The 22,459-nt window shown below is 50.4% G+C and overlaps 1 protein-coding gene across 4 annotated transcripts in view; it reads left to right on the plus strand.

Annotated features, from left to right (window-relative positions):
* LOC122394157 (ankyrin repeat and SAM domain-containing protein 1A-like) overlaps positions 1 to 22,459 on the plus strand; it is a 90,806-nt gene that overhangs the window by 11,973 nt on the left and 56,374 nt on the right. For all 4 annotated transcript variants that reach the window (XM_043390817.1, XM_043390818.1, XM_043390819.1 and 1 more), the window contains exons 4-6: positions 13,592 to 13,866; positions 16,021 to 16,120; positions 16,956 to 17,082. In XM_043390817.1, the coding sequence (XP_043246752.1) occupies positions 13,592 to 13,866; positions 16,021 to 16,120; positions 16,956 to 17,082 (502 nt within the window). The remainder of the gene's footprint in view (positions 1 to 13,591; positions 13,867 to 16,020; positions 16,121 to 16,955; positions 17,083 to 22,459) is intronic.

Below are 22,459 nucleotides of genomic sequence, written 5' to 3' on the forward strand. Positions count from 1 at the left end.
CTCCAAAGCAATCTCAGTCTACGCTCTCCACCTACAAATAACAAACGTGCATGCATAGACCAACATCATCCCAACTTTAACTGAGATCTTTCCAGGATCAAGGTCTTAGGTCCCTGTACCTTATAGCTTGCAAGTATTGCTATCAGTTCTATTACAATTACGCTTCTATCAAATACTGAAATAAGGCAACAAGGCCACAACACAACACTGCTTGTCTATTCAATTTAATTTCTCGAATCGTTTGTATGGAGCAAATGTTTCGGTTTTCCTCGTCTACAAAATATTGTACAAGATTATCAATCTCGACGCACCTGTCGAACTTCGCGGCCTCCGTATTACGTCACACGATTTCAGAGATTTTCGGCAGAAAAACTTCCGACATCCCTAAAACAGCGGCTCACGAAAGCCAGCCAAACGTGAAAATTAAGACAATACAGCCGGTAAAATGATGATAATATTGTAGGGAAATCAATAAAGCATGATATATGTGAATACCAAATCACAAAAATGGTTTTTCACAGTTTGGCGAAGAGTTGAAGTTAGGGGTTGTTAGGGGTAGAATTTCGCCAAAACAGGCGAAGGATGTCATTATATTTGAACATGTCAAAATAGAGTATTGTGGGCTTAATATCAGTTTTGATGCATAGGTGGGCATAATTCATCAATTTTCTTTCACTTTGTATAACATTTAGCTCGTAAAATGAGCCTGGGAATTAACAATTTCATTTCTTCAGAAGCCATTTTTTCCGCAAAATCAGCGGATTTTTCGCATGAAAATGACGGAAGTTTACGGGGCTCAAAAACAAGCATTTCGCATATTTTCCAAGAAAATGACCGCGTATGCAATGTATTATTTCATTTTCTTTCGTATTATCTAATTTTCTCGTCTTGGTTTGGTCGATTAGCGGTGCTGTCCCCATTATAAGTTAGGGGTTGTTAGGGGGAAAATAACGACTTCCTTCGGGATTTTGACTTCCCGATAACGACTTCCTTTTTGGCCACCGGTGACGTAACAGGCTGAACAAAGCACGCCAGGGCGGTGGTGCATGATGTATGAAGAGTCAACAGGGGATTATTGTGTCTTTGATGGCCTTGAATCTCGAACGACTGCTTGTGTTGTGGACGCTGTGGATGCATTGGTGTTGTGTCCGAGGGGTTTGTGCTTATCCTGATTTTCAGTGGTTGTGTTTGAGCTTAGTTTTGCTTTTATTCTTTGCGATCAATTGATAACTATTGTATATTAATCCGAGTCTGGTCCAAGGCTATATGCTGTATCTGTGCTGGGTGAGCAGCGATTGAAATTGAAATTGAAATAGCCTAGTTGTTTGTACAATTCAATTTGTGATTTCCTTACCAAACCTGTGCATGTTGTTTGGTAGGTAAGTACAAACTCAGCTCCAAAAGTCAAGACACTGGAATATAATGCAGTTTTTATTTTGTCACAATCACATCACCCATGCAGCATCAGCATGCTGATTTCAACTGCTAATGCCATGCACCTATATTTTATATCAATATTGCCAGAACATAAGAATATGAATATTGCTTAAAATTGTATATGCCTATATTCAAATTGGCGCTCATTGAGACAGAGGTATTTTATGACCTAGCAAGAAGTTGCCAAACACATTGATGCTTGCAGAACAGTATGATATATTTAAGTGAAAAAGTCGTGAGGATGTCTTTTTCCCAATTTTTAGGATGTCATTATCCTTTTCATTAGGGGAGGATTTCCCCACAACATTGCCAATTTGGCCACACTGTACTTCTACGCATTGATCGACAATCGAGGCGAAAGAGTACGTACTGGAGCTCGCTAGAGAGCTCTATATCACAGGTGTCGAACGGATGACGGAGCGGCCGAGTGATATGATCCGAGCTCATCCGGGTGGGGCTGAGTGGCCTGCATGATACCAGGCACGTTCCAGCTCAGCTGATGAGACTGTATCGTGTGGTTGATGAGACTCATGTCGCTGATGGCTATGCTTTGGGTATGTGGATTAGTGATGTCAATTACAGAAAATCGGAATACTGATACCGCAGCGCAAACCAAATACCAACCAAAACCGTGGGGAAATACCGAAACCGAACCAACTTTGAAAGATGAGGGAAATACCAACTTTTTACCAATTTCTTAGCCTCTTATACATTAGTAAGGGTTCAAAATACCAACAAAATACCAAACACATTAGGATTGAAATACCAAATACCAAGTTGGTATCGGTTTGGTATCGGTATACCAAAAAGTTGGTATCCGATTGGCATCTCTAATGTGGATGGAACCAGCAAACGCTCCCAGAGCGTTGGGTATGAAAGGCTATCAGGAAACTTTCAAAGTGATAACAGAGAGCAGGCATCAAGGCTGGTTTTAATTCCAGCGTGGTGCAACGCCTAAACTGGTCTGGTTGTTCCAGCCCGATTAATGTCAAATCAATATCCAATTCCCGAACCTTCATCTAAATACCATATTTTGGATTATTTCGGATGGCTTGACTTAACCCGGCACCGCCTGGGCTATTTCCGTACCCACATCAGCCTGGGGGGGGGGGGGGTCGGATCCGACCCCCCCTGTTATCTCGAGAACCAATGGTCGTATCGAGCCCCGCGAGGCGGCGTTCGAAAGGTCTCTACGAGACCTTCCCAAAGCACTCTTAAGATTTTAAGATTGAGGTCAACTTTCGGGTCAAGGTCAGGTCAAAGGTCAAATTCAGGGGTTTTGCATGATTAGGCTTACGGACAGCGGAATCGATAGCTGCTGCTCGAAACTCACCACAAATGACCTCAAAGACCTAGTGAAGGTACCATGTGCGTATAGGGGTCATACTAAGTACGGGTCAAGGTCAGGTCAGGTCACGAAAGGTCACGGTTTTCACTTTCAGCTACATGGGCGTGCGACACATGTTTTATGGCTTATTTTTCACGCCAAATCCGATGGTAATGGTTATATGTGACCCCAAGTCACTGTGCTGGTGATAAGTGTGCATTGAAAGCATAAAAAATCGTTTATACTAAACGAGGGCTGAGAAAAAAGGTCAATTTTTCAACTTTTTATTTTGGACATAAAAATGCACTTTTCTAGACGAGCTTTGTCCCAGGAATCTAGTGGTGCCATTTGTTTTCACATGCGATGTTCAGAAGTGCCTCTAATTCGCTAAAATGCTTATGACGTCACCATGCCCTATGCATGTTGGAGCTATTTTTTACAATTTGGGGGTCAAAAATCAAGATAGAAAGTTGAAATTTGGGACATCTAATGTTCTAATAGAGCTCTATAACATATATTCCGGTTTTTTGGAAATTCTCAAAATTTTGGATTTTATTAGCTGTTTTCCCAAAAATATAGTTTTTTGAATTTTTAGGGGTGAAAAACGCATTTTATGGAAAATCCGAGATAGCCATTTTAAAGAACTCGTTGAGCTGCGTCTTTTCTTGTCCTTAATTTGCAATTTGCTCAAAACCTCGATTTTTGGCGATTTTTTAAACATTTACCATTTTTTGACTGAAAACGCCATGTAGTTACATCACTAAAATCGATATATCTCAGAAATTTCTGAAAATTTTTTCTTAAAAATTGCACAGGAGACGTCAAATTGATGGGGGAGAAGGTATGCGAAATTTCAAGTTGATAGCGCAAGCGGTTCATGAGTTATTCAAGAAAAACGGAGGGGGGGGGGTCGGATCCGACCCCCCCCCCCCCCCAGGCGGTCGCGGGTTAAGTCGATTGCCGAACATATCAAATAGTCATCGGTCACCGGTTAACCTAGTACCTACACTCATCCTCGGGTGAACCAAAGGTCACCCATCGGTCGCGATCAATTTACCAATACCCCACGCTCGTCTGCCACCGTTATCGACGCTTCTGCCGGGGTGTCAGGTGGTCTGGTCACGGCCAAATCGGTCTGCGATCGCCGATGGAAAACGATGATGGCGATGGCAGGGCGATGACTAGTGCGATGGCGTAGCGATGGTGATGGCGGTGGCGATGGTGAGGCGATGAATCCCATCGCCTCAGGTGCAACCAGCACTCACGTTTCATCAGCTAGAGAGCCTGAGTGGAGATAACTTTTCGATGTTAGATAGCGGACGTGGTGTAGATATGTACCTACCGGTGATACGCAAACTGTGTCCGGGTAGCAGTCCGGGTAAGGCAGAAGTGCGGGGCCCCAATGGGCATGGTGCAGAGATAGGCGGCCGGGTCTCAATAGACACGGCCAAGATAGGCTAGCGGCGCTGTATGAGTCACAGGCCGTGGCGCACTGTTTGAGTTGACCCCCTATGTGTGTAAAGTGTTGTGTTGTGTACTGGTCAGCGGAGGCAGAGGGTGCAGTGAGTCACCCGTGGGGAGGTATCGATTGGGAAAGGGTGATGGTCGCCCCCCCCCCCCCCCCGGTACACACTGATAACGTGTGTCTGGGAGTCTCGTTTGTAATGTATGGGTGTCTGGCGGCATCTCGAATCGGCTAGATCCGATAAATTCTTGTTTGTAAATAACCGATAAATCCTCCATAGTCCGCGCGCATGAGGACGTTTTCATTAGTTGGCTGGTATCGCTCAAATTAGTCAGTTTTATTACCATTGGATAAAGTATGAGACATTCATAGAGACATTTGCATCATCATTTTATCTACCCACTACGGAAACACTCTTCCGCCTCTCTCCACCCTTCCTGCTCCACCGCTAAATTTACGACACTCGATATCAATGAAGTCAGCACTAGCTGTCAACACAACAGGATACAGGGGCACGACTTGCCCCGTGCCCGTCCGCCTCGCTCGAACCAAGCGCTCTCAGGTGTGAACTTTGACCAACCTGTCTGGTGGGGAGGGGAGGGGAGGGTCACATAGGTTCAGTCTCGTGACCGGATGTCAGGGGCTTCCGTCAGCTCGGGACAGCCTGTGGGCACGTCTGTGTCAGCACCGGCGCCGTGCTGCCGGTCTCTGGCTGTCAGTGCAGAGAGGTTGGCTGAGACTGATTTGGATCATCAAATAAGGTAGCAGCTCTGGGTACGGCTGTGTTCAATGCTTGAAAAAAAATGTTTGCGAAAAGGTGTTTCTTTTTCCGTAAAATGGTATGTTTCTTACTAATAAGGAGTGTTTCTTTTCCGTGAGTAGAAATGTTTTGCCCACAATCATAACTACTTTTCCAGTGCTGGTCACTATTTACAACGATATTAATTGTCTTTTGTTCAGTATTGCTGTACCCTTGCGCCGTGCGGGCGCCTCCCACCGTCGCCGTCCCCCACACCCACTGACCCGGGAGGCGCGCGGTGCTAATGCACCGTGACAGACAGCCGTCCCGTATCGGCAGCCGACGTTCGGCGGCCGTGACAGTGAGCGACCGTGAGAGGCACCGCTGGACCCGAGCCAGGGCGACCGGCCAGCTGCGACACTATCTGCCCTTGCCCCTATCCGACCCCGACGCCGGCCTCAGTCCTCTCGTAGAAGGGCCACTCGGTGTTTTGGCCAGACGAGGCGTAATAGGGCGATTTTTGTTGTTGGTTAGTTGGTTGCTTGTTCAAGCACTTTCGGTCTAATGTGACCATTGTAGAGCCATGGGATGATGTGACAGGGTGGAGGGAAGAGGGAGGGTGCGGCACCCTGGCCCAGAACGTCTGCTGTCCATTGTGACACATGTTCTTGTGGCTCCCGACGCATTGCGGCTGCTCCGGCTTACAGCGCCATGTTTTGACGCGGTTATTGCGTCTGACACCACACTGTGGCGTCTGCCTGTCTGGGGCTTTGTCTCGAACAACGAGGAAGAGTGGGGTTGAGCGATATGGTCTCGAGGTTCAATGGCTTTCAGGCGGGCATGACGTCGCTATAATGTCGGCTTTGTCGGGAAGTCACGTCAAGCTTGTATGAAAGGTCGAAAGTCTGCTTCATTCCGGTGCCTCACAAGGAGGTGTGATTGGTGGGCTTTGCTCTGTACGGGGGGGGGGGGGCAAGTCCATTCAGCTCTTCTCCCACTGCCATACTCGGGCTATCTAACATCTCGTTGCGCTATTATCTTGCTTCTGCTGTGTGTTACTCTCGGTCGCTCCCTCTCCAACTCAACCCTTACAGCGGAATGTGTGTGGCTTTTCCACGCTGTTCAGTATCTTAACTGCGCCGTTCGTAGAATGCCTTCCAACTTGTGTAGCGATATGACACGTCCGCCATACTTCTCCACCACTGCAGTCCCTGTCGATTCGATATCGAACAGGCACCTGCCGAGCGGCTCCGTCAGCCTCAGAGCTGCGTCAGCCGCTGCACCTATAGCGCCCAGACTGATAGCCGCCGCCTGCCGGCCTTATTAGATCAGCAGGCTGTGCGAAGCCGCTGACGCCGTACGGTGACGGCTGGTCGAAGGCACGGTGTCGGCGACGGCCGGAGGTAACGACGATGGACAGGCGACATTCTGCCGTTCTGGGCCCTTCCTCTGCCGTCCACCTCCCTCCACTTCTGCTTCATCCGCCCCTGGCGCCGGAACTGAGACGATAGGTCGACAGCGGTGGCACGCTGCGGTATCTACGTGCAAACGGATTTTGTGGAGAGCGTGCTCGTTGTGTCGTGCAGTATCGATAATAGAGCTTGGTGGTGGAGTTTCTGAGTGCAGGTGCACTGAAAGGAGATGTTTTGTAGGACGGTGACGATGACAAGGACGACAAAGCTGTTTTCAGAACAGTTAACTATGCGGAAACCAAGCCGGTGCTGTATGCCTATAAGTGGCTCTAAAAGTCTGCAGTTCTCAAGGGGTTGTATGGAATTTTACGTTATTGAAATGCCGTGTTCACTCTATTTTTCTTACTAAACGTCACGAAGATTTACGATGTAGAAGATGCGTCTCAGGGCGGTGGCTCAGCTCGGAATGTTGCGCTCGCCGCCTGTCTCGGTGAGCGGACGTTTCTCATTGTGTGCTCCCTCCCTTTCCGCTGTGTCCGTTTGCGCGCAGTAGCAGTAGCGGGCCGTTTGTTTGGCCTGCGACTGCTGTTTGCCCGAGCCGTCGTCCCGTGTGTCCGCTCACCGCGTGCTGAGACCACACCACAGTGAGATCCGGCGCGGCTGTCGTTGTGTAGTTCCTGTGGTGTGTGCCGTCTGTGTAGTTCCCTGTGGTGTGTGCTCTCTGTGACCGGGCTGTGCTGTGTACTTTGAGATGTAATTGCTGTGTTATTGCTTGGTCCTAGTGTTCAGTTTCCAACTGGGGCTGGTATTTGCATTCAGCTCAGTCATCCGCGGCGTAGTTTGACATGCATATTTTACATACAGACTCTGTCTGTTCCCCATGACCCCACTGGGTGTCCTGCGCAGGTATTCCGTTCAGCTGGTCCTTGTTTGTCCAGTGGGCTACTCCACCTGTGAGGGAGTGTAGGCTGTGTCGCATGGTCAGGAAGGACGCTGGCTTTGATCAGAGGTTCACAGGACAGGCCCGGCCACATCCACTGGAATGTCACTGTGCGACTCGTCCCAGCCCAAACCACAGGCCTGTATGTGGGCGTACGCTGTCATCGGCGCACGTCGCTGGGCGCATACTGAGGACATCACAGTGCGGTGGCGTGCATACGACCCACAGAGACGTAGGCTGCGGACAGAGCCGCTCCAAGCCGCCAGCCTGGCCTCTCGGCGCATGTCATCAAGTAAACATGACCCGCTGTGACTCCGCAGTGAACCCAGACTGCGACTCGCCTCGGCAGGCGGGATGCCGATACGACCAGACTCAGCAAAGGTCCACAAAGGATCGAAGTGACGCGGTCACGACCTCTCGGCGGCCTCTAGGACGTGCCAACGTCAATATTTACGCAGTGTGATATACATCACAGTCGAGACGCGATGCAAGTGCAGATACTGAGGCGGTGTGGTCAGTTGACTGAGTTATACGATTCTGGTGGCTGGATTAGTTCTCCAGAATTCACACACCCTAACGGTTCTGAGAGGCGAACTCTGTGAATTGACAGACATTAGATTTATCACCGGAACCTTATTATTGACTGCTGGTTATAAACATGGCAGCTGTCGGCCGATCTAGAGAACACTAACTTCATTGTAGAAGACTGACTGATCGCTGTGATTGCATCAAATTCAGCAAGCCCCTGATCCTCTGAAGCCAATTCAGATCGAAAATGAACACGGGCTTTCTTCTGCAGACAACCCGCGCTTGAATCGTGCAGTTGGAAACACTGCAGTGTCGCGCACAGGACAAGCGATTGTAGCAAATATCTCTGTCGGTTATCAGTATGTCCACCGTGATGCGTTCTTCGTTTGGCGTTATCGGCCAATTCACACGGAGCCTCCATCGGCCTCCACCGGTCACCTACCTTCCTTCTTGAGGTCTCGCTGTTGTTGTTGCATTATTGCTGGAGAGCTGACCTTGGCGTGGGGCCGCCCCGGCCGTTTGATCCCGCTCCGGGGGTTGGAGGGGGGGGGGGGGAGAGCTCACTCCAGGTACAGCAGTCACAAGGACAGGCTCCTCGGCCAACCGAGCCGAGTCGGCTCACATAGCGGCGCGCTGGAATGCGCCCCGCGCCGCGTCACGAGATAAGGCCTAATGACAGGGACGGCGACCGGCTCCGGCTCCGCCCTCGCCTCGGGAGCTGGCGCTGGAGATGGCACGGGCGCTGGAGACTGGAGAGGGTGCTGGAGCTGCACTGGAGCTGGAGCTGACGTTGCCATAGGTACTGAAGCTGACTCTGGGACTGGCACGTTTGCTGGAGATGGTGTTGGAGCTTGAGATAGCTGGAGCTGGGTGATGGGAGCTGTGTGCGTTCTGCTCCTCACCGTTTTGTGCTGTGGTGTTCGTTTTGTTCGAGCAGTTCTAGTTGGCAAGATTGTGAATTACCGATTGGTCCAGGAGCCGCGATTCATAGCCATGAGCTGTGAACATACATAGGAGGTGCTGCTTATCGACCAATACCATCGGATTTAGAAATGTCTCCTTTTGGTAATCATTGGTTAGTTTCCGTGTTTCCCAGCATCTCTGGAACGACAGACACGTTTATTATGTATCTCGCCAGTCTTTTTCACCCAGTATGTCGATACTCGATACCCTCTCACCGCCCAGCTCCCACCCTACTCCGCTGTCACTCCATTCCATCCGTCATGTCACCAGGTCCATCGTGGTCCTTTCGTCGCCACCCTATCATCAGTCCCTTCACCGTCCGGTGCTGTGTTGTGTGGGATAGCCCGAGGTGTGGGCGGGCGGGGCTGGATGTAGGCCGTGGGCGCATGTTTACTGTCATGGCTTCCACCGCACGGAGGCACCAAGACGCGCGCACGTGCCGGCGATGAGTCACGTGACTCAGGGTCAGCTGATGGGTTACGTGACTCGGGTCAGCTGACTGCGGGCCGGTAGTGCTGAGTCGGTGGGGCAATCAGCACGAATTGGGGGAAGGGAGATAGGGCGGGGCGAACTCACGTGCTATAGGGTGTCGTCAGAGGTTTGGCTCAGGTGAAGGTCCATCTGGCTTAAACCTACGGGTGGTGTAGTAAATTGAGCTATGTTCGTGATGGATGACGGCATTCTCGCCGTTTTAATCATGATTGCATAACTAACAAAAGGGTTTTGATTAATTCCTTCCGTCTCACTTTAGCGGTAATGGGCTGTCTCAGATATCTTGCTGATAGATCTCCCAGCCGCCAAGCCCATCCGCCTACGAATCTTGCTAATCAAATAACCAAATAAACACCCACGGAGACTGCTGGAAAATGCGTTGCGGCCGTGTCCTAAAAACCGCTGGATCTTAGTGCTGAAAATAGCACCGCCTGGGAAATGGTGGAACGTTCTCAGAGCCCTGGCTATAGATCCCTTGGGACGTCGCTCGCCGCCGCTGTGATCCGCCCACACTGGGAGAGTTTTCACGGCTCCGTAGTTTGCCGGCGCCTTGCCTCCTACTGCGGGGGACACAGCGCTGAAAGGCAGTGGTGATGACGTTCGTGACGGATTAGCGTTCGTGACGGATTAGTATTCGTGACGGATTGACGTTCGTGACAGATTGGCTTACCACCAATCACCGCTGGTCGGTACTGTCGAGTGTTGACTGGGCAGGGTTCTGTTGGACTGTGGAGTAGGTTAAAACAGACCCCGCGTTCGATGTCTCCCGGACGGCGAAGATTCTACGCCGTCCGACCAATCACGTTCCATAACCGCAGCCGAGCCCCCACTGACCTTGGACGGGATTGGCCGGACGACGTAGAATCTTCGTCGTCCGAGAGACATCGAACGCGGGGAGAGTTGGTGGATGATGTTGGTTCCGTTTGGTCCGGCTTTAGTAGTTGCGTTGCGTAACTCTGTTAGCGCCGCTCATCTGAATACAGACGGCTTAACGAACACGAATGGGAACAGTTTGTTAGAAACGTTAGGCAGATTACCATCGATTAAGTAGATTACCTACTCTGCATTCCTCACGCAGCTCTATCCTGTGACCCTGCTGGCAACATTAGAAAATCTTGATATTTTCTTATAAGAGGAGCAATCTAAAATGTCGAACTTTGTCGTACTTTTGTCTTGTGTGACGATATTGAACTCCTTGCTGTTCTACCCCATGTCACCATTACCATGAATGGCGCCGTTTTGTTGTGCCGCCCCAGCTGCCGCGTGTTGCCATTCTGTGCCGTTGCCGCCGCGGCTCGGTGCTGCCCGGCGTTTGTGGCCGTTACAGCGGCCCTATGTCAGTGCTGCCGGCCGCCGAGCCTGCCATGAATACTGATCGGGCCGCGCCGCCACTGTTCGGTTCGAACGTCCAGCGCTGCCGTCACCGCTGCTGTCCGAACTGCAGCTATTTACGGCTTCGTCACAAACCCCGAATCAGTGTTCCGACTATAAACCCGGACATCGAGCTGTGTTTGCATTGGTTTACTGTAGTTCTTTCCTTTGGATTGCTTATTGCTTATTGCATTTGATGACATTTGAATTTTGTATTATGTTTTGCACCATTGTATGAGCCAGTCTCCTCTATCTTCACCCCTCCACTCATGCGTATCTCTCGGTTCTCTCGGGCCCTGCCGTCAGCCGACCGTCGATTTCCGTACCGTGCCGACGGAGCGGTGGGCTCGTCGGTTCCGACGGTGGGCTCGTCGGTTCCGACGGTGGGCTCGTCGGTTCCGACGGTGGGCTCGTCGGCAGCGTCGGCGTCGGCGGCTCCGGAGTCTGCACTGGGCCAAGGACGGTCGCCGGTCGATGACGCCGTCGTCAGGCTGCTCTCTCTCCCTCCGCCGCTCAGCTCTCTGCCCGCCCTCCTGCTCTCTCTGGCTTCCCTGCTCCTCTCTGCTCCTCCCTGTTCGTCTGGGTTCTCTCTGCTCGTCCTCACTCCTTTCCGCTCCTCTTGGTGTCCCGATCCTCTAGCAGCTCTCTCTGGGCTTATTCTCTTTCTATCCCGGCTGTTTTTTGCCAGCTCGATCAATGGTCTCCGACTTCGTCAATACGACTTCCGACGACCATTTTCAGGCGAGCCTTTGTCGTTTCGCTCCTCTTTCCGCTTCTCTTTCAGGCATTTCCTGCTTCCTTAGTCGGCTGATGTGCTCTGGATTTGCGCTGACTAAGCTGGGCTACTCGACCAAATGGCTACATTTTATTCTAAAACACTCCCCAGCGTGCTCTTTTTGTACTTTCTTTTTGTACTTTCGATAAAATTGACTTTCGGTCAATTTTATCAGCTCTCAGTTTCACTGACATACAGCCTGCCGTTCTGGATTTCATAGCTCAGATATGTGAAAGAAACCTCGCTGGACCGAAATGCCTCCTTTGAATAGCTTCAGAGTTGTCGCGCTCGATAGCAGCTGACTGCTGCCGGAAAATTGTCAGCTATCCTACCGATTGCTCACGATCGTTCCCTGGTTCCCTGTTTATGGCTCGTCCCGCTGGAAGTTATGCCTGTCAGCTAGAGCATTGATCGACTGACTAATCAGGCTCGCTATTCGGCGAGGACTATTATAATTTTATGGCGTGTCAGCTGTCGACTGAAGAGCTATGTTCGGCGACAGGCCGCAGACAGCTGTGCAGCATTCTTTCCTCAGTGGTTCTCATTTTCCCGCGATATTTTCCACGAAGCGGTAGACAGCCGTTAGAACACGATTCTGCTGGTTTCGCTGGATTGTTGAAGGCTTCACACATTTTTCCTCGACACGAAATTCGTTTTAATCAAATTATGCCGGTCCTCGACGCTCTGCTCAGCGTAGATTTGCTAGATTTACACCAAGACACATTTTCCTCTCTGAAACGGTGCGTCGTGCGGCCTCATCTATGTTGAAGTAAGATTTTTAAAGATGTGGTACATTTGAAACTACTGATTAGCCTCGGCTTGCTCTAAAAGCTCAATGAAATAAAAATAGCCACATTGAAGCACAACACGTACGGTTGAATGTTATACTCGTACGACACGATGAAATACCTACGTTCATAGCTCGCAGCTTTGTTGATTGTTAGATCTGTAATCTGTATTCCCGGCAGCATTTATTCCTGTGACGTGGTCTCTCAGCCGGGGCATCTCCCAGCCATGTCCTTTATCCTCGCCGGGCCCAGATTGGCCGCAGTCTGGCCGGCTCTCCGACGATGGCACGTCTCGGGACTCAGGGCCGTGTGATTGGCCCCGCGATTCCCTGCGGCGCAGTTGGCCTCTGTTCTCTGGCGTCATCAGCGTCTGATGACGCTATGTTGCCGAGCTACCGCGGCTCCCTGGTGGCACATCCTTCGCTCAGCTCTGGACGGGCTCGCCAGGAAGAGTGCTCTAGCCTCTCAGCTTCTTTGGTTCGGGGCCCTCGAATACTCTCCCAAAGCATGGGAGAGTCCCCTGAGCACTCTGGTGCGTCTTGAGACGAGGGCCGGTGGAGAGAGATTTCTGTCGTTTCTGAACTAAAAATGGGCAAGATCAGAATTGCAGGTCGCCAAATATGCTTAGTACTACTCTTCGGGCTCCGTTGTTCATCCATTTCACTTACAGTTGAACGTAAATCACTCGTTCTACATGGCTCGTGACAGCATCGTACCCACACTACAGTTGGTTTTGTCGTACGCTCACAATACTGCTAACCGTGTTAGCCCGTCCCATCACCGCTGCGCGACAATGCCACTCACAGTACTTTGTTCGGTTTTTGTCTCCGGTTTTGTCCTTTGTTCTGGCTGGGGACCATGTGCGGCTATCAGTGAGTGTCGTATGGTGTGTTCCGCTGAGGGCGGCGCTTTGCTGTCAGGCCCTCCGGCACGAGCTGTGTGATTTGGCCGACCATCTGGTGGTCCGTGTGATTCGGGGGATTCTCTGGTGATCCATGTGATTTGGGCTTTACGAGCCAGTGGTCTGTGTGATCGTGGCTGCTGGGCTAGCACCGTGAAGGACCAGCTGCCGACTCGTCATGTCAGGGGATGCAATTCCTCTGTCGCGTGCGGCTATGACATTACACCCGTTTGTGTGTATGCTTCATTTTAATTTAGCTCTTTTTTGTTAATGATCTATCACTTGTCAGGTAGTGTCCTTTAATGGTGTGTGTCCAGCTCTTTCTTCTTACAGCGCTTCATTGTGATTTCCACCCGCAGCTGACTGCTTCACTGCCTGGTGCCTGAGCCTCTCTATTACTACACACGTACCCAAAGTACGACCCATCTAACTTCTGCTCTCCTTCCTCCACAGAACAAGGACCACGAGACACCTCTCCACTCTGCCTGTCAGTACGGTCACACTGCCGTCGTCCGTCTCCTGCTCGAGCACTCCTGTGACGCCAGCGTTCCCAACTGCCGAGGGGAGACGCCGCTCGACCTGGCCGCACAGTACGGACGACTGGAGGCTGCTGAATTGCTGGTGCGCGTACGGCCCGGGCTGCTGGAGCCGTACAGGCCAGGAGCGCAGCCTCCCGGTCAGCGGCTGACCCATACGCCGCTCCACTCTGCTGCTATGAACGGGCACAGGTGGGTAATGAGACGGTGACTAATGGTCAGAGAAAGAGGTTATATGAACAGGTATAGGCGGGGAGCAGGACGGGAGGACGAGAGATGTGGCCGGTTTGAAGGCTGATTATGATAGTTTGTTCACATATTCAATGTTCGCGACTGTTGGCGTGTCGCTAAGCTGTGTTTTCGTTTGTAATCCTCAGATAATCCTTGATTGATATGATCATTATGTCGCTTCAATTTTAAACGCTTCATGACATCTAGCCAGCCAGTCTTGTTTTAATACCACCTCGGATTGACAAAGTGTGCCAATGCGTAAACTCGACATCGGTTTTAAATAATCCTCTTGCTAGCGAACTAGAAATTTGTATTAAACCCTTGGCTGAAGAAATGGACCCTTCTTTCACTCCGTACGCCAAGATGCAGAGTGGCATACCGTGTCACATTTGGGCGTTATCGCTTTGCCTGCGACAGCCGTCGCTCGCCACTCACTCTAATACAGTCCCAGTCGGCCATAACAGTCTCAGTGTTCCTCCAAACGGGCCGTCGGCGTGGCAATTTTCGTTATGTACGGCGCACTGCGGGGTTCCGTATCAGACCAGTGTGGGTCGGGAAGTGGCGGCGTTGCATGGCTCTAGAACATAGCTCTACGTTGTGGTGGTGTCGACCGTGGCGGCGGCGGCGGCGGCGGTGGAACAGTGACCCAACTCTGACCCTGTGTCGGTTGTCTGGCACCACCCCCGCCGCCGCCCCCGCCCCCGCCGCCGCCCCCGCCCCCGCCCGTGGTCTGGCCCGTCGCGTCGGTGGCTCTAACGGCTCGGGGAGAGGAGTTTGTGTCATCGATCTTTCGACGGGGAGGGACTGGGGTTGAGAGCAGGGAGGGAGAGAGGCCGTCTGCCGGTCTCCGGGCTCTGAGGCGCCGCGAGCCCATCGACCACGCCCACCTGACACACAGGGAGACTGGGTGAACTGATGGGAGGTGATAGAGTAGATGAGGGCTATGATACTGCTGATGTAGAGAGATTGTGGTGCTTTGTCCCAGCTAAGAGATGGATGACAGTACAAAAATGTGCGTGAGCCACCTAATTCAGTATACCCTGCGTGAGCCATGCACGTTTCTGGCTAGAGCTTGTGGAATGTAATGGTAATGATTATCCGTTTTATTTGTTCGCCAATGTTAATGGCTAAACATGAACAAAATGCTGGACAATGGCCAGCACTGAACCTGATGTACCTTTGAATCCATGAGTTTCGAAATTGTCTGGTTTTGTGCACAGATTGAGGCACCTTTTCCAGTCTGTTTAAAGGTGTGTTCTCGTGATAGGCTTATCAAGCTCACTGATACAATAATCATGTATACCGACCACATAATGTGAAAGCGTGGGAAATTACACTGGATTTATGCGCTTTAATGGATACATAATAGCGCCTTCATAAAACACTGGAACAATTTGCTTCCCGTCACTCTCTTCACCTCTTGTCGCCTTTCCGTTGAGCTACTGTTTCTCCATAACTCTCCTAAATCACACTTTATAACGCTGTCGTTATGCACACCGTCCCGTATCGTGACGAAACCGGTCCTGACGTAACGCCGTGACGGGCAGACGGCGTCCGTCTCCGTGACGTGACGCGGCATACCGTAACGGGGCGCGTCACGGCACGAGCGCGAGTCGTGAGCCCTCACCAGCGCATCCCATGGGGCCTTTGAGTCCATTACGGTATTACGGGGTGTCTCACTGTGGATGGTGAGACAGGCTTCCGACTGATGAAGACGTGTGTGAGTTGTGACAGCTGTGGACTGACAGAGTGGCACTGGGCTGAGGGTCGGGAATGGCTGAGTGGTTTGAGAGAGAAGGTTTTCCTGCCGGAATATGTTCTCGCGAGTGCAAGTGATCTTGAGCTAAACGGTGACACACTGCCTGCAGCCGTGACAGCTGGGGCAGTTGTGGCTGGCGTCTGGTAGTCGGCAGCTGCAAACATGCCACTAAACATAGGTATACTAAACGGCATCAGACGTAGGTCATCGTGAGATGCATCAATACCTTTTTCCCCTTCATGGAATGATCATTGCCGATAGTTTCAATGAGAGCGAGTTCACTGCATCAACCTGTGTCCGCCCTAGTTCGCTGACCCTCGCCTTCGTTGACCCTCCCTCGCCTTCGGCACCGGCAGGGCGGTGGTGAAGCTGCTGCTGGACTCTGGGATGGACGTCAACTGCAGCACGGCAGCCGGTACCGCCCTGTTCGAGGCCGCGCTCTGTGGAAAAGTCGAGGTGAGTGCTCTGGTACAGCTCAACAGTTACGATGAGCAGCAGGGAATGTGGACGGTGTGGGTGCGGCATGGCAGGGTTGTGCTATAGGCAAGGGTGTAATCATAGTGTGGACATGCTCACTGCGTTAGATAAGTGCACGGTAGTGAAACCCTCTTGCCTTGTTAGGGTGAGGTATGCTGACGGAAGCTATCATAGTTGTGGGTTTTACTGACGCACGTCTTGACATAAATTGCCGAAACCTGTCACGTTTGATTTTACTTACCTCGGGTTCATGCGTACCACCATGACCGCCTATATCATTACGCCCGGTTTGATACGCGGCTCATTCACTGTAGCTAGACGCGAGTAGCCCAAAACGGCCTTAGATTGCAGCCGTTCCGCGCGGGTGTGCGGTACTGGTGCGGGACAGGCCGGATGTCTGCGGTAGCCGCCGTGTTGTGGGTGGTGGGTGGATCCTACGCCGGTCGGGTTTCCGCCCACCGAGTGTCTACAGCCCGCCTTCGCTTCAGAGTTCACTTATAAGCTCAGTTCGTCTAAATCTGTCTCTATTGCCTACTTTGAATGCTTTGAATAAGTGGGCTGAGGATGATACATTCAGCTCGCCGATAGTTCTACTTCCAAAATCATTTCTGTCTGGTGCTGTATGGGGGGGTCAACTGTCTTCTGTTGTTGTCTGCAAGTGCGCTCAGCTGTATAGTGTATCCGTATGTGACTGTCTACATGTGCTAAGTTATCTGTCAGTTATCTGTCACTGACAGCATTCGGTCAGTTGTGTGTGCTGTGCCCTGTCATTGTTTGCACGCGATCAAATGCCAACCTCTGTCTCTATCTATAGGTGGTAAGGTGTCTTCTGGCCGCCGGTGTCGACATTAGCATCTTAGACGACTACGGCAGGGATGTGCTCACACTACTCAACGAGATATCAACACCAGTTACTGCCAAGATCCGACAACTCATACAGGGTAGGTCCCGACGTCAGCTGGGTCTACAGGGTAGGTCCCGACAACAGCCGGGTTAGGCCTCACGGTCTTATTTGAACAGCGTGTGCAGTCCCGGAATCGGTGGTGGGAGGTACGGGTGATTCATATCTTGCTCGAAAGTAACACTCAATGCCACCCTCGTTTTGCGGCGTAGCTAGATGATTTTTGACTAATCTGACTGAAACCATGCTCATAAGAGTCATCGTGGTCTTTCTACAATGTCCACAATGTTGATGTAGTTGCATGGTTGATGCTCGCTTTCCTTAGGTTTGCTGTGCTAATGGTTGTGTTTATCAGTTGAGCCATGTATTGTTTACTCTCGATAAGCAAACACTTATTTGGCACACACCATGGCCCAATCTCACCAAGTGCGGTAAACTCAATTTGGGGTAAAATACCAAACTACCCCACTCCGTAACTACAAAAATACTACCCCGAAATTAGTTAAACTAGCTTGGTGAGATTGGGCCAAGTGCCCAACCTCACCAAGCTAGTTTAACTAATTTCGGGGTAGTATTTTTGTAGTTACGGAGTGGGGTAGTTTGGTATTTTACCCCAAATTGAGTTTACCCCACTTGGTGAGATTGGGCATGGTGTGTGCCAAATGATGAATGTGATGCATATCAGGCAATTAATATCCGGAAGGTCTTCAAGAACCTGCCTGGAGGCACATGTCAGGTGGCTGACATGAGCTCATTCTCTGCGACCTCCCGTGGGGTCCTGTTGGGCGTGCCACACGCGCTTAGCTTCAACAGATACGATCGATATTCGATAGAGATGATACGATACGATATATTGCTTCAAGAGATACGGGTCGAGGAGACGGGCGAAGTATGATTTGCTGCTCAATTTTCACGATGGCGACACTTATGCTGTGCGCTGCAGTGTGTATCTTGCCGGCTGATATCGTTGTTCGGTCCTCTATCTGAAGCTGTTGCTTACGCTGCTCCCTACATTGACTAAGATATGCTAGATAGGTATAAGGTAGCTGTATCTACTGCAAGTGCAGGTCAAACATTGGTGCCTGTTGACTTGCCATTACGAAACGGCCGAATGCTTGAGGGACACTTCCTTCACGTCATTGCTATTTTAAGCTATTTTTAGTTTCCTGATAGCACAACTCACTCCGGTCGGTCAGTCTTGGACAAGCAGCCCCTCTGTCAACTGAGTCGTACTACTTCTATGAACCGTACCTCAGTCGGTTGCCTGATTTATTGCGGGATCTGGATTCACTCCTAAATCAGCTGGTACGCTGCGGTGGGCCTTATCATGGCTCAGCACGACCCTGTTCGGTAATTGGGCACTTGAATCATGGACATGGTTACCGACAAAATAAAGCGCTGGCTGTGGCCGTGATAGATGTGGTTGTAATCACGATAAATGATTATCTTTGAACAGTGATCTTGGTCTCACGATTGTGGTTTCAGCTACTTTATTGTCACAGTCGGCCAGTGATTGCGGATTTCGTTGTGTGCGAAAAGAAAGCAACTCCAGACACTTGTCTGACCTTTAGATGTCTTTGGTTAACAATGAAAAGTGCATTGTTTCCGACTATGAGAAATTCCAAATCCATGGCTTATGTTCACAGCTTCACAAGATACAATCAGGTCACGATTTTTCAATTTCTTAACGAAGTGAACTTTTAGTTCTACTCTCTAGGCATAGATAACATAAATCATGTTATCTATGCTCTAGGTAATAACGTTTTGAGCCGTCGGGGAAACACCACCGAGTGGATCGATCGCCATCTTCCAGTGTGTTTGGGTCGTTAAATCTGCTAGAATACGCCACTTCCGTTAATGAGACTCGTCCAAAGCAATCAGCCGCGGCCGGCTAGTCTCAGGTGGCGTTAACTATTCAGGATTGGCTGGCCAGAACTCTCCCAAGTGGAGTCCCGAACTCGTCGTGATTGATTGAACGGCACGATCGACCGCGGCGCAGAGCGCACTCGGAAGTCGTTAAGCGGTTATTCGAGGTGCACTGTGTTGTTTGGCTTGGTGTACTGGCATTGAATGTTTATTTGCTGTCAGCATATGCTTCTGTCGAGGATTTATTCTGAAAGTTCAAGCACTACGGGTGCACCGCGGCGCTAGTTTGTCATCCAGCTGGTCAGTGATGTGGCCAATTGATTAGGTATGCGAGATCCTATAGATTTATAGGTCGCTGGACTGATCAAAGGTGGGCATTGACGTCATAGTGCTATTGGACTTGTTTCATATCTTTCTCAAGCTGCTTTCATGCAATGGCGAATGAAAGCACGGTTACCTAACGTAATTGCTTTTTTACACTCAGTTATAGGACAGCGAATAGGACAAGTCCGTCACTGACACCGGCAGCATACTTTGGTTTGATTGGATTTTCAAAAGTTACCTGCTTCTCTAAGACCGTTTACGTTGATATATCCCGCACGCCGCGTTTGTATTGTACAATTTTTTTTCAACCCCGGCGCTTCGACATTTTTACGTTTCTTTGTGCTCAACTCCTGGCTTACTCGGTATAAATGGCCCCATGTGCTCGACCGCGTGGCACAGGAGCAGCGCGCCAGCGGCGCTGGGTGGCTCAGCTGGCGGCTGGCGGTGCGGCCTCGCACCTGTCTGTGCCCGCTGTGCGCACTTGTCTTCTGTTGTAAATGACCCTTTTTACGCCGGGGCCACGCCAGCCGCCCTCCCTCCCCGCTGCTACCACCGCTGTGCTGGTGTACCCCTGCCAAATGAGGCTGTCGACAAGGCTGTTACTCCGCGTGCTGGGTGCCCTCGCCTCCCTTCCCAGACGACTAACGGGCGCTACTTCACGCGTGACGTTACGCTGCAGGCCACACGCGAGGTCGGCGTTCTATTTAGCGTTGAGCATAACGTGGCTCTGATCGTGCTTGGTATGTAACGTTCTTTACGGACGTTCGTTGAGTTCGTTTCTTCGTCGTGCAGATGCTGTGAGTCATTGGGTCATCTTTGTTGTGGGATGCCCGTTGTTTGATAGCACATTCAAACTAAGTGTTCGTGACCTATCGCATATTGGTCTACCAAATCTGATGGTCTTACATTGGGATCTTGATGCTCAGTGTCTGATGTTGCCTTTAAGGCAATTCATCTAGGGATATTGGATCATAAATTTACGGGCTTGCATCCATCGGAGATGTTGTATTGGGCCACGACCTTTGGCTATCTGAAATTTATCCTGATATTCCGAGAATCCTCAATCATCCTGAGATCGAATCTGGTCTGTCACTCTCCATAGAAGGTTTGTCACATTCTCTGGTCCCGCTTCCAAACCCAACGGTAACGACGAACGGGTGATACGGTGAGTCGATGACGGTTAACGACTGTAGACTAAAGTTGGTCATCGGCAGCAAAACAGACAAGTCCTAGTTACTTTGAGAGACGCCTTTTTGCGTCAGGAGACCCCCTGTTCCGTTCTTATCTTGCTACCACCCGTCTACCGCATCCCTGAGTCACGTTTCGCGGACTGCTATAATGCCTGCAAAACACTTCTTTTGACACATGCTATTATTATGCTGGTTGCAATTCTTTCAACATCCGCTCACTGCCGCTCTTCCGACACCCGCTGTCAGTCGCTCTCTTGATGCCTCCGTCTACTTCTCTCTCAGCACCAACTTCTCTTCTAACGTCCCCTGGCCGCCGGTCTCTCAACATCCGCTGACTGTATCTCTTCTCACGCTCGTAGGCGCACATCTCTCGCTGTTGTCTCATCATATGAAGACGCGACAAGGATTGCAATAAACACGACCAGTGGATGACAGTCCACTCATCGCTGGAGAGATCCGGGTCTGAGTCTGAGTCAGATTCAGGATCTACATATGCTCGGTGTGCTGAGATGGCTATTGTGCCTTTCAACTTTATTCATATTATTTCGTGGAAGATCCGGAGTCCGCTCTTCGATGCATTGTCGTGTTGATATCGACACCTAATTCACGTGTATGGCTCCACTGCAGTGTGCTTAAGATGGATATGCAATTATGCAAACTGACTGGTCCATTGTCCTAGTATCGTCCTACGTTCAAAGCTGAATCCACTTGTCAACGTCTAACTTGTCGTCCAGCCCAAGGTGATAAATACCGTCCAGCCCACTCTCTTCTACCCTGTCCTGTGGCTACTTCTCCGTCCGTCTCCTATCCGATCAACAAGCTTCCACAGCCTTAGCCGCTATCCTCCTCTCTCCAAAGCCGTAGTCTGCCGTCGATAGACGAGTCTGAATTGATAGAACTGTCGCCTCGAGCAGCGTGACCGCGTTGATAAATACCAGGCGCTGACTGAAAGCCGAGGCTTACTGCTGATTGAAAACCGGTTGTCATCGAAATGTGGGAACGTCACACGGGTGGCTGCATTAAGCTTCGGCTAGGTTGCGGGAGCTGCGTGTTAGATAGATAATGTGCAGTCAGGGAAGTGAGCTTTATGACGAGTGCTAGGTCGGGCTTGTTGCTTGTAGTCAACCTGGCTGGGTTGTTGCTGTTAAATTGGTTATATAGAGTGGCATTTTGGGCCTAACACCGTATTTACTGGATGTGATTCATGTCGAAGACACTTCATATATTAATTATTATCTACTAGAAGTAGTGCATTGACATCATTGGCTCCGGCCAGGCTAGTATGAGCCAGGCCTTCCATAAACGTCATACATTTCGTTCTAGTTGTCAGGACGCCCAGGAACACAAGGACAACAGCTGGAATTGATTGTCAGATGTCGTCATGTTCCCACTCAGCGTATAGGGTTGGAATGTTATTCGGTGTCATCATGTTGACATGGCTTCGTTAAATTTCTAAAAAGAAACTTGCGACACGAAGACGCTTTGCTTGAAAGGAGTCACTTATATGTGGAATATAATTCGCCAAACTGGCAGTAACCTGAATATTTGCATTCTTGGTGCTATGCAATATGCAAGCCGTACCGCTTCAAAGGCATTTATGTTACTTCCTTCACAACCGTCAAACAACTCGGTCGTGCTACTTTGGCACTTCTGGAACACCCGTCTGTATACCAAGCGTTTTAATTTAAGTAAAAGTGGGTAGGTAATGGCCTCACTACACGGACTTCTGTTTGTCGACTTTCGGTCCCGTTTTAGAGAGTCGACAGATCGGTCTCTCGTTATATCGTATGATCGCTATGCAGCCTCTCTGATAGAAAAGCTCTCACCAGAAAGCTATGCCATTTCTGACCAATTATGGAGCTCTTTTGAAGCTCGCATTTTCATGAACTCTCACTTGCCGCTATAATTTTCGACAGCACTTTCGGCTGCTACTGAACCGTTCGATAGCGCCTTCGCTTGCTACACTGCTAGCATTTGACAGCTGCTGCCTCATGTTGCTAATAACATTAGACAGGAACTGTCGCACGTTGCCGATAT

The sequence above is a fragment of the Amphibalanus amphitrite genome, unplaced genomic scaffold (genome assembly GCF_019059575.1).
Source record: "Amphibalanus amphitrite isolate SeventyFive unplaced genomic scaffold, NRLGWU_Aamphi_draft 000577F_arrow, whole genome shotgun sequence".
NCBI classification, from domain to species: Eukaryota; Metazoa; Arthropoda; class Thecostraca; order Balanomorpha; family Balanidae; genus Amphibalanus; species Amphibalanus amphitrite.